The 12,840-nt window shown below is 43.5% G+C and overlaps 1 protein-coding gene across 3 annotated transcripts in view; it reads left to right on the forward strand.

Moving 5' to 3' along the window:
• LAMB3 (laminin subunit beta 3) overlaps window positions 1-12,840 on the forward strand; it is a 66,410-nt gene that overhangs the window by 26,919 nt on the left and 26,651 nt on the right. For all 3 annotated transcript variants that reach the window (XM_003410281.4, XM_064273248.1, XM_064273247.1), the window contains exons 5-8: window positions 501-574; window positions 4,580-4,771; window positions 7,080-7,143; window positions 7,539-7,732. In XM_003410281.4, the coding sequence (XP_003410329.2) occupies window positions 501-574; window positions 4,580-4,771; window positions 7,080-7,143; window positions 7,539-7,732 (524 nt within the window). The remainder of the gene's footprint in view (window positions 1-500; window positions 575-4,579; window positions 4,772-7,079; window positions 7,144-7,538; window positions 7,733-12,840) is intronic.

Here is a 12,840-nt window from a genome sequence, read left to right on the forward strand (position 1 = left end):
TCTGACAGCTTCCATCAGATGGGGATGGATGGATGGTGCCCAGGAACGCTTTGGGCTTCCCGACATTTTTTATGGTGGTGGGATGAATGTGGTTGACGAACACCTCTGTATTTGGGGTCTGTCAGATGATATTGGTGTATTAGAGGCTGAGGAAAGGGTGAGAGAAGAAGGGAATGATTTATTTCACCTGACTTAATTACAGTGAGCTTGTGGAAGGAACTGAGCTTTGGGAACAGGACTGTGTTGAACAGACAAGTTGAAACTCTTCAAGGTATTAGGGGTATCAAATAATAGTAGGAAGGAAATGTGACCAAGAACAGACAGGGTCTTGAATGGATTACTTAAGTAGAAGCATTCTGGTATCATTCCTCTCCAGGAGGAAGATCAGAGAGTCAAGTTTAGAGAGTTTATGACCTCCTAGAGCCAGTGCAACCCACAACCTTCTTCAGGGCTGGGAAGGTGGGAAGCCTCTGGCCCAAAGTTACTTTTTGTCCTTCCAGATATGAATCCTGTCTCTCTGCAGCTGGACCTGGACAGGAAGTTCCAGCTTCAGGACATCATGATGGATTTTAAGGTATGCTTCCTGGGGACGGCAGTGGGTAGGAGAGGGCACTTGGGCCCTCCAAGAGTTGAGGAACATAGTATCCTTGCCTCCCAAGCTGGGCATGATGGCATCACGTGCTGGGTGGACCTCCCATCTCCAGGCTGGTGTTATACTTACCCCTAGCCTATATCATGGTGACAGCAGAGGCTCCCTGTCTTGGTTGTGCAGTGGTTGTGTCTCTTCTTCCTGCACCCTGCCCCCCATCTAAATAGTTCAGCTCTGCCAAGTACCAATTTTACTAGGCCTGGTTGCTTATTATGGAGTCCTCGCATGGCACAGTTAACACGCTCGAGTCATTCCAAAATGTTGGAGGTTTGAGTCTACCCAGAGGCACCTTGGAAAAAGTCCTTGCACTCTACTTCAGAAAAATCAGCCATTGAAAACTCTGTGGAGCACAGTTCTACTCTGACGCACATGGGTTCACCATGAGTTGGAACTGACTTGACAGAAACTGGTTTAGTTTTTTTTTTGGTTGCTGATTATACAGTTATGTACTGTTGGTAGACTGTGTTTTCATAACTTTGCGGATAGTCAGTTGTCCAAAGGATTTTTGACATGTTACAGTTACAGAAGAGACTCAGAACTTGGAAGCCAGAATGGACCTTGGAGATTTCTAGATTAACTCAGAGCCATGAACTTGCCCATGCAAGATATGCCTTTAGAGAAGCCCTCTCGGTGGGCAATCCACTCATTCAGTGCTATTACTTCTCAAAGTGCCTTAGGTATCCACTTTCAGACTAGCTTTCTGATATACTCCTTTTGGAGGGCATATTTTCACTCATTTGTGGCAGAACATCATCCCCCCCCCCCCCACCAGCTATTTTATTTCATTTTTTCCGCAGAAATGGTCAACTATTATCAAGCTTGGCTAATAAGATTAGATGATCAGGAAGGGTGATATAATTTTCAAGAGTTAAAATGAGCAATGAATAAAAAGTAATAGGACCTGTTTTCTCACGTGACTGAGGAAGTTGGCTCTAAGAGGCTTGTCCCAAGGAAAGGTCAAAATTATTTTGAGAAATGCCAGTGCCATTTGAATAAGTGCCCAGCCTCTAAAGGTGAGAACTTTGAAGGGCAACATTCATTTGGATGGATCATGTTAAACAGTCTTGTTGCTTTTTTTTATCACTCACCCATTCATTTATTTGTCCATTCACGCTACATATTGAACCCTGGTTATACGTTAGACTTGGTGCCAGATGTCAGGGATAAAAGGATAAAAAAAAAAAAAACACTAAATCACGACCCTCAACCTGCTTTATATGACAGACCAAGAAATAGCAGTGAGAAAGTATGATGAGGGCTCTGGGATTGGAAAAAAAGCTGCTAGGGACACTGAGGGGCATCTAGGTTGGCCTATCTTGGAGGGATCAGAGAACACACCCAGGGGAAGATGAACCCTCATAGACCAGGAGTAACCAAGTGAGGGCAAAGACAGCAGCAAGTGCAAAGGCAGCAGGAGGCAGGAAGGTGTATGGTTGGGGGTGGGGTCTGCAGGGTGAAATGTGTATGCTGGAGATGGGGGCTGGGGAGCAGAGGGCTGTAGGCTGGTGATAAAGGGGTTTGTAGCACGAGGGAGCAGGCTAGAGATTCACCCATTCAATAAACAGATGTACATAAGCACCTACTATGTGAAAGCTGCAGCTGGGAATATAACTGTGAACAACAGATGCAGGTGCTACAGTCTAGACCAGTGATTCTGAACGGGGAGTGATTTGGCCCCCACCGAGGACATTGGCAGTGTCTGGAGACATCTTGAAGGAGTCCTGGTGGCAAAGTGTTTAAGCACTCGGCTGCTAACCGAAAGGCTGGTGGTTTGAACCCACCAGCTGTTCTGTGGGAGAAAGATGAAGCAGTCTGCTTACATAAAGATTACAGCCTTGGAAACCCTATGGGGCAGTAGGGTCATTATGAGTTGGAATTGACTTGACAGCAACGGGTTTGGTTTTGGTTTGGTTTGGAGACATTTTTGGTTGTCACAACTGTGAGGGGTGCTATTGATATCTAGTGGGCACAGTCCAGGGAGGCTGCTAAACATCCTACAATGCACAGGACAGCCCGCCAAATAAATACCTGGCTCAAAATGTCAATAGTGAGACACTCTGGTCTAGTGGGAGAAGAACAAAAAGAAGAAACTGATAAACAACTGGAAATTGTGGTGACTTTTATGAAGGAAACAAGCACTTTGCTGTGATAAAAAATAATGATGTGGGGTGGGCAGGCATGAACAGAAGAATGCACTTTAGATAGGTATAGGAAGATCTCAATGTGGAAGTGACGTTGAAGCTGAGGACAAAAGATGAGAAAGAACCACCAGGAGAAGGAGCATTCCAGGTGGAAGAAACAATATTCACAGAGGCGCTAAGGAAGGAACGCGTTTGGTGGACTGGAGGGTGATGGCCAGCGAGGCTGCATCTGAGAAAAGACTCTGAGGAAGGAATGCATTTTAGTGGACTGGAGGGCAATGGCCAGAGGGGCTGCATCTGAGAAAAGGCCCTGAGGAAAAGCGGACTTGGTGTGCTCAAGGGCTCACTCACAGCTGCGGGGAGAGATGGAGGCACACGGAGGCAGCGGATGAGGTGAAGAGGCAAGCAGGGCCCAGGTAGTACAGTGCCTCTTCATTCAGTGTCAGGAGTTTGAATTTCATTCAAGAATACTGGGAAGCCATTGGGTAGTTAGGTGTGACACGGCCATTTTATGCTTTAAAAAGAAGGCTCTTTCTGTGTGGCGACAGGTGTGACCAAAGTAAGAGTGAAAGAGGGGAAATCAGGTGGGAGGCCCTTACAGAGCTGGGAGGAGGTGGTGGCAGCCTGGACAGCATGGTGGCACAGAAGCTGGAGAGATGGGCATCTTAGTTTCCTGATGCTGCTGTAACAAAAAATACCACAAGTGGGTGGCTCTGAAGAACAGAAATTTATTTTCTCAAAGTTCTGAAAGCTAGAAGTCTGAATTCAGGGCGTGGTTCTAGGGGGAAGTTCTTCCTTGTCTATTTCAACTTCTGGCAATGACGGCAATCCTTAGCATTCCTGAGCTTCTAGATCCATCTGCTGTATGTGTCTGTCTTTATGTGATCTTCCCCTTTTGTGTGTCTCTGTGTCTACTCTGTTCTTATAACTCACAAGTGATTAGGTTTAGGACCCACCCTACTCTGACTGACCTCACTAACATAAAAAAAAAGAAAATCCCTGTTCCCAAACAGAATCATATATACAGTTACAGGGGCCATGAACTTCAATCCATCTTTTTGGGAGACATAGTTTATTCACAACACTGGGCTTGATTTGAGAATTTGGATCTATTTTGGAGGTTGGGTTTCTGAACCTTAAGTTCAAATTGTCAGCTGGGGACAGTTCACTGAAGACACCATCTAAAGCCCCAATAAATCACTGAGGGAAAGAGTGTAGGAAGACAACATGTCATGCGAAGGAGCTTGTGTTTTATCTTTCGGCCAGTGTAGATGGATTTAGGGGTCTTTCAGGGGAGCAACATGATCCACGAACCATTTAGAAAATCCCTTCAGTGAAGTGGGGGGAGAGGTTTGGAGGGGGCAAGACAGAGGCTGGATATTAGTTCTAGGCTGTTGCTGCAATGCAGCTCAGGTAACTGTGGCAGTGAGGAGAATCGAGAGCTGACATGATGAAGAATCGTTGGCTATGGGCAGTACAAGAGCAGGAGAGTTTGCTGACCTGGAGGCCCATGTGGCAGGCTGAGCTAGGAACGTATCTTCTACAAAAGAGATCTCATTTCTATTACTTCCCCTGGTTCGCCTAGGGAAAACCTGCCATGGCCTATGGTTTGCCAGGTAGAACCCACGGGCTCCCTCTCAGTCCCCTTACTTATTCCTCACCGCAGGTCTCAGGGGTCATCACACTTCTTTAGGAACCTGTTCCTGTGATTGTGGCCTCGGGGGGCGCAATGCCAGCTATCCCCCTCCCTCCATCACTCAAGGCCACCACCCTGCCCATGTCTCCACAGGGGCCTCTGCCTGCCGGGATGCTGATTGAGCGCTCCTCAGACTTCGGCAAGACCTGGCAGGTGTACCAGTACCTGGCTGCTGACTGCACCTCCACCTTCCCCTGGGTGCGCCAGGGTCAGCCTCAGAGGTGGCAGGAAGCTCAGTGCCATTCCCTCCCCCAGAGGCCTAACGGACACCTAAATGGAGGCAAGGTAGGTAGAGGGGCCTGGCCTGTAAAAGTCGTCATGGTGAGAGGTCCCTGATGTCTCACTGCTCCTACAATCACTCACACAAGGCTCTCCCCCAGCCGCAGAAGCTCTGTCCTCACCCTCCTGACAGATGGTGGGCTTCAGTGACTCACTGTACAACCCAGAAATCGGTTTGAGAAGAGGCAAGAACACCCTCGGTCAGCTCACCTTGCTGTCTTCCCTGAAGTCTGCAATGATGACCCCTCTGGCCACCCTCAAAACATTTGCTGTTCATCTCTTTGCTGCCCAGTAGGGACGCTTTAGAAACATCTTGAGTCCACTGCATAACCCAGCTCCCCTCTTGCCCCCAGTTTCTTCCCCCACAGCTCATTGGTACATCCCTGTGGCTGACAGGGAAGACTCAGCTTTACTTCGTGTGAGGACTCTTGGATGGTTAGTTAGATACAAGTGAGCAAATCACACAAATTTAATTTATTCTCTGATTTCACTTTGGTAGGGTTTAACGCAAGACTGAACTTTTCAGGTTTAATTCACCTATTAGCCCGTTCCTAGTCCTTGGGGGCATTGGTGGTTCAGGGGTAGAATTCCCTGTCAGTGTTGATTCCTTGCCAATGCATGTCATGTGCAGATGCCACCCGTCTGTCAGGGAAGGCTTATGTGTTGCTATGATACTGAACAGGACTCAGTAGAACTTCCAGACTAAGATGGACTAGGAAGAAAGACCTGGTGATTTGCTTCTGAAAATCAGAGTGAAAACCTAATGGATCACAATGGTCCAATCCTGTCATGCATGAGGTTGCCCATGAGTCAGGGGCAGATTCAGTGGCAGGTAACAATGACAACAAAGTTCTTGGGGGGTTAAGTTCATCTGGATTTAAACCCTGAGTTAGAAATGAGAATCTGCCTCTAGAAACATCTCAGAATGTTTCTCCCCTAATCCTCTCAACTTGAGTCTAATTCTTTCACATGTAATCTTCACTATCAACGATCTCATTATTTGACATTTCACATGTATGAAAATAGTAAAAAATCTACTATTCAGCTATTTTGCACATTAATGATGTACATCTGACAACAATGAATGCTGAGGTACAAGGTGAGAGTAACGTTGGCTGTAATTGTTAAGGTTATGTGTCACTCTGGCTAGGTCATAATCCTGACTGGTTTGGCAGTTATGTAATGATGTAATTTGGAAATTGTGTAATGATGTCATCATCCTCCATTTTCTGATCTGATGTGGTCACCCTCCATTTCCACATAACTCCAATTTTGCATAACAAGCTGGTCTTTGGAACCTAGTCATGTTGATAAGTGAGGAGTGGGTGTATTTCTTTCATAACTCCTTTTCTCTGCCCCTAGACTGAGGCTGTATTTTCCCTTCTTCTTTCTCTGGTGCAGACTCAGAGTGTCTCTCACTGGACTGCAGGCCAGTGGCACCCTCCCTGTGGACAATGCATCTTTTTCCTCCAGTCCTTACAGCTCCTCCTTGGTCATGCCCTTATCCAAATCTGTGTTAGCCACATTCTGCAGACCCCAGATCAGAACATGAGGACTCTTTCTTGACTTCTGGAGGATTAACATGAAAACTCTTTCCAGGATGAAGTCATATCTAATGAGTGGTTTTTATTAAAAAGAAAAAATAGAGTTGAAATTGGGGTGGTCCAGAGGGCTGTGGTCAGTCACCATATCTGTGTACCTAGGGATCTGTAGCCTTTCATTCATCCTGAGTCATGGGAAAACTAGCATCCCCTAGCCCCTCATAGCAAAGTGGTTAAGCACTCAGCTGTTAACTGAAAGTTTGGCAGTTTGAACCCACCAGCCTCTCTGCAGGAGAAAGATGTGTCAGTCTGCTTCTGTAAAGATCACAGTCTTGGAAACCCTATGGGCAGTTCTATTCTATCCTATAGGATTGCTATGAGTCAGAATCAACTCGATGGCAGTGGCTTTTTTTTTTTTTTTTTTGCAATCTCTGTGTGTGAGTTATGCATCTTATCACAACTTTTGACCCAAGGAAATAGGTGAATTCTTGGGATACCTATATTTTTAATTGGAGAGGAGAGGTTGCACACACACACACACACACACACGCACACACACACACACGCACTCTCAGATGACTTTAGTGTCCAGCAATCATCTCTTTTCTCTAGGGCAGTTGGCCCACCTCACATCCATGGTCTATCTCAAGCTCCAGGGAAGAAGAAACTTTGAGTAAGATGGAGTGGGCATGACATTCAGTGGAAAGGACTTCTTTTGAGCTGTGCACTGTTGACCTCTTGTTCAGCTCTTCCTTTTCCCCCTCTCTCTGCAGGTCCAACTTAACATCATGGATTTAGCCTCTGGGACTCCAGCAACCCAAAGTCAAAAGATTCAAGGTCAGTGTGGCTACTCCTCTAGCCTGTGGGACTGTGTGTGGGCATGGGGAATGAAGCAGGCTAGAAACTGAGTCACGGACGTTTCTTGGTCTTCCGTATTTCCATCAACGTGGTTGGGGATTTAATACTTTCCCTGCCTACCCCATATCGGTGTTGCGGTAGCCCGATATTCAAAAAGCCTGAGTTGGGGGGTCTTTCCCCCAGACAGTATGGCACTGTCAGAGGCTGAGGGCTGGGGATGGTGGTCCTTGGAATAATCTTATGAAGCCAGGGAGGAAGTGAGGGTGAGATTGGTATTCTTTTCTTATGCACCTTGCCTTGGGAGACTGTATTTACCTCTAACTTTCTTTTCCCGTCCCCAACCCTCTCCTTCATTGTTGTTTGCCCGCTTTCAGAGCTAGGGGAGATCACGAACTTGAGAGTCAACTTTACCAGGCTGGCCCCTGTGCCCCAGAGGGGCTACCACCCGCCCAGCGCCTACTATGCAGTGTCCCAGCTGCGCCTGCAAGGGAGCTGCTTCTGTCATGGCCACGCTGACCGATGTGCCCCCACGCCTGGAGCTCCTGCAGGCCCCTCCACTGCCATGCAGGTGACAGCCCTGGTGGGAAGGGCAGAGGAGAGGGGACACATCTTTGGGAGAGCACTGAATTTAAGACTTAGATTTAATGTTTCAACAGCAAAAAAAAATCTAAGTTATCATCACTTCAAAAATCAGAATTTTGTAGTATTTCCTTAGACCTGCTTCATGGTTTGGGATGATTTTTTTTTTTTTCAGTTATATGTAAGTCTGTAGGTGTTGGAGGAGCTTAAGGCAATGCTTCTCAATCCTGGCAGCACATAAAAACCCAGTGCCTAGATGCTAGACCTCTACCCTCAGACACTACGCAGAATCATATTATTTAGTTGTTATTAAATAAGCTTTATTTTTTTAGAGCATTTTTAGGTTTACAGAGAAATCCTGCAGAAAGTACAGAGTTTCCACCTACCTCTCTTCCCCCGTATGCAGTTCCTTTTATTAACATCTTGCATCCCTGTGGTACATTTATTACAACTGATGAACCAATATTGATACATTGTTATTAACTAAAGTCCACAGTTTACATGAATGTTCACTCTTTGTATTGTACAGCCCAGACAGGATGGTGCAGAATAGTTTCACTGCCCCCAAAATGCCCTCTGCTCTACCCTCCACCCCTCTTCTGAACCCCTGGCAACCACTGATTTTTTTTTTTAATTGTGCTTTAAGTGAAAGTTTACAGTTCAAGTTAGTTTCTCATACAAAATTTTATACACACATTGTTATATGACTCTAGTTGCTCTCCCTGTGTGACAGCACACTCCTCTTTTGCATCCTGTATTTCCCACGTCCATTCAACCAGCTCCTGTCCTCTTCTGCTTTCTCATCTCGCCTCTGGACAGGAGCTGCCCATTTAGTCTCCTGTATCTACTTGAGCCAAGAAGCATACTCTTCACCAGTATCATTTAATATCTTACAGTTCAGTCTAACCTTTGTCTGAAGAGTCGGCTTTGGATATGGTTTTGTTTTTGGGCTAACAGAGAATCCGAGGGCCATGTCTTCTGGGGTCCCTCCAGTCTCAGTCAGACCATTAAGTCTGGTCTTTTTACCTGAATTTGAGTTCTGCACCCTACTTTTCTCCTGCTCCATCAGGGACTGTCTGTTGTGTTTCCTGTCAGGGCAGTCATTGGTGGTAGCCAGGCACCATCTAGTTCTTCTGGTCTCAGGCTGATGGAGTCTCTGGTTTATGTGGCCCTTTCTGTCTCTTGGGCTCGTAATTACATTGTGTCTTTGGTGTTCTTCGTTCTCCTTTTCTCCAGGTGGGTTGAGACCAACTGATGCATCATAGACAGCAGCTTGCTGGTGTTTAAGACCCCAGACGCCACTCTCCAAAGTGAGATGCAGAATGTTTTCTTAATAGATTTTATTACACCAGTTGACTTAGATGTTCCCTGAAACAATGGTCCCCAAACCCCTGTCCCTTCTACACTGGCCTTCCAAGCATTCAGTTTATTCAGGAAACTTCTTTTCTTTTGGTTTAGTCCAGCTGTGCTAACCTCTCCTGTATTGTATGTTGTCTTTCCCTTCACCTAAAATAGTTCTTATCTAATATCTAATTAGTGAGAACCCCTCTCTCTTTCTCCCTCCCTGCTCTCACAACCATCAAAGAATATTTTCTTCTCTGTTTAAACTATTTTTCGAATTCTTCTAATAGTGGTCTCATACAATATTTGTCCTTCTGCATCTGACTCATTTCACTCAGTATAATGCCTTCCAGATTCCTCCATGTTTTGAAATGTTTCATGGATTCATCATTGTTCTTTATCGATGGGTAGTAATCCACTGTGTGAATATACCATACTTTATTTATCCATTCATCCGTTGATGGACACCCTGGTTGCTTCCTTCTTTTTGCTATTATAAACAATGCTGCAGTGAACATGGGTGTGCATATATCTGTTCATGTAAAGGCTCTTATTTCTCTAGGATATATTCCAAGGAGTGAGATTGCTGGATCATGTGGTAGTTCTGTTTCTAGATGTTTAAGGAAGCACCAAATTGGTTTCCAAAGCGGTTGTACCATTTTACATTCCCACCGGAACAGTGTATAAGTGTTCCAGTCTCTCCACAACCTCTCCAAGATATATTAATTTGTGTTTTTTGGTTTAATGCCAGCCTTGTTGGAGTGAGATGGAATCTCATTGTAGTTCTGATTTGCATTTCTCTAATGGCTAATGATCGTGAGCATTTCCTCATGTATCTTTTAGCTACCTGAACGTCTTCTTTAGTGAAGTGCCTGTTCATATCCTTTGCCCAGTTTTTAACTGGGTTATTTGTCTTTTTGTAGTTGAGTTTTTGCAGTATCATGTAGATTTTAGAGATCAGATGCTGATCAGAAATGTCATAGCTAAAAACTTTTTCCCAGTCTATATGTAATCTTTTTCCTCTTTTGGTGAAGTCTTTGGATGAGCATAGGTGTTTGATTTTTAGGAGCTTCCAGTTATCTAGTTTCTCTCCTGAATTGTTACTAATGGTTTGTATACTGTTTACGCCATGTGTTAGGGCTCCTAATGTTGTCCCTAATTTTCCTCCTATGATATTTATTGTTTTAGATTTCATATTTAGGTCTTTGATCCATTTTGAGTTAGTTTTTGTGCATGGTATGAGGTATGGGTCTTGTTTCATTTTTTTGCAGATGGATATCCGGTTATGCCAGCACCATTTGTTAAAGAGACTGTCTTTTCCCCATCTAACTGACTTTGGGCCGTTGTCAAATATCAGCTGCTCACGTGTGAATGGATTTATGTCTGTATTCTCAATTCTGTTCCATTGGTCTATGTATCTGTTGTTGTATAGTACCAGGCTGTTTTCACTACTGTGGTGGTATAATAGGTTCTAAAATCAGGTAGAGTGAGGCTTCCCACTTTGTTCTTTTTCAGTAATGCTTTACTTATCCAGGGACTCTTTCCCTTCCATATGAAGTTGGCAGTTGTTTCTCCATATCATTAAAAAAATGTCGTTGAAATTTGGATCGGAATTGCATTGTATAGAATAAACATTTTTACAATGTTAAGCATTCCTATTCATGAGCAAAGTATGTTTTTCCACTTATGTAGGTCTTTTTTGGATTCTTGCAGTAGTGTCTTGTAGTTTTCTTTGTATAGGTCTTTTACGTCTCTGGTCAGATTTATTCCTAAGTGTTATATCTTCTTGAGGGCTACTGTAAATGGCATTGATTTGGTGATTTCCTCTTCAGTGTTCTTTTTGTTGGTGTAGAGGAATCCAACTGATTTTTGTATGTTTATCTTGTATCCTGATACTCTGCTGAACTCTTCTATTAGTTCCAGTAGTTTTCTTGAGGCTTCTTTAGGTATTCTCTATATAAGATAATGTTATCTGCACGTAGACGTACTTCTACTTCTTCCTTACCAATCTGGATGCCCTTTGTTTCTTTATCTAGCCTAATTGCTCTGGCTAGGACCTCTAGCACAATGTTGAATAAGAGCAGTAATAGAGAGTATCCTTGACTGGTTCATGATCTCAAGGGGAATGCTCTTAGACTCTCTCCATTTAGGATCATGTTGGCGGTTGGCTTTGTATAAATGCCCTTTATTATGTTGAGGAATTTTCCTTCTATTCCTGTTTTGCTGAGCGTTTTCATCATGAATGGGTGTTGAACTTTGTCAAATGCCTTTTCTGCATCAGTTGATAAGATCATGTGGTTCTTGTCTTTTGTTTTATTTATATGATGGATTACATTAATTGTTTTTCTACTGTTGAAGCATCTCTGCATACCTGGTATGAATCCGACTTGGTTATGGTGAATTATTTTTTTGCTATGTTGTAGAATTCTATTGGCTAGAATTTTGTTGAGGATTTTTGCATCTAAGTTCCTGAGGGATATAGGTCTGTAATTTTCTTTTTTTTATGGTGTCTTTACCTGGTTTTCGTATCAGGGATATGCAGGCTTCATAGAATGAGTTTGGGAGTATTCCGTCCTTTTCTATGCTCTGAAATACCTTTAGTAGTAGTGGTGTTAACTCTTCTCTGAATGTTTGGTAGAACTCTGCAGTGACGCCATCCAGGCCAGGGCTTTTTTTTTTGTTGGGAGTTTTTAAATTACCTTTTCAATCTCTTCTTTTGTTATGGGTTTATTTAGTTGTTCTACCTTTGTTTGTGTTAGTTTAGGTAGGTAGTGTGTTTCTAGGAATTCATCCATTTCTTCTAGGCTTTCAAATTTGTTAGAGTACAATTTTTTGTGGTAATATGATACAATTCTTTTAATTTCAGTCCGGTCTGTTGTGATATCGCCCATCTCATTTCTTATTTGGGTTATTTGCTTCCTCTCCTGTTTCTCTGTTGTCTATTTGGCCAATGGTTTATCAATTTTGTTAATATCTTTAAAGAACCAGAGTTTAGTCTTGTTAACGCTTTTGATTGTTTTTCTGTTCTCTATTGTGTTTAATTTTGCTCTAATTTTTATTATTTGCTTTCTTCTGGTGCCTGAGGATTTCCTTTGTTGTTCTCTTTCTATGTGTTCAAGTTGTAGAGATAATTCTTTGATTCTGGCCCTTTCTTCATTTTGTATGTGTGCATTTATTGGTATAAATTGACCTCTGAGCACTGCTTTCGCTGTGTCCCAAGGGTTCTGATAGGAAGTATTTTCATTTTCATTGGTGTCTATGAATTCCTTTATTCCATCCTTGATGTCTTCTATAACCCAGTTTTTTTTTTAATCAGGGTATTGTTCAGTTTCCAAATGTTTGATTTCTTTTCCCTGCTTCTTCTGTTACTGATTTCTACTTTTACGGCTTTATGGTCAGAGAAGATGCTCTGTAGTAGTTCGATGTTTTGGATTCTGCCAAGGCTTGCTTTATGACCTAATATGTGGTCTATTCTAGAGAATGTTCCATGTGCATTGGGAAAGAAAGTGTACTTGGGTGCTGTTGGGTGGAGTGTTCTGTACATGTTTATGAGGTCATGTTGGTTGATTGTGGCATTTAGATCTCCTGGGTCTTTAGTGAGCTTCTTTCTGGGTGTTCTGTCCTTCATCGAAAATGGTGTGTTGAAGTCTTCTACTATAATTGTGGAGATGTCTGTCTCACTTCTCAATGCTGTTAGAGTTTGTTTTAACGTATCTTGCAGCCCTGTCATTGGGCGCATAAATATTTAATATGGTT

Source organism: Loxodonta africana, chromosome 20, assembly GCF_030014295.1.
Source record: "Loxodonta africana isolate mLoxAfr1 chromosome 20, mLoxAfr1.hap2, whole genome shotgun sequence".
In the NCBI taxonomy this organism is placed as follows: domain Eukaryota; kingdom Metazoa; phylum Chordata; class Mammalia; order Proboscidea; family Elephantidae; genus Loxodonta; species Loxodonta africana.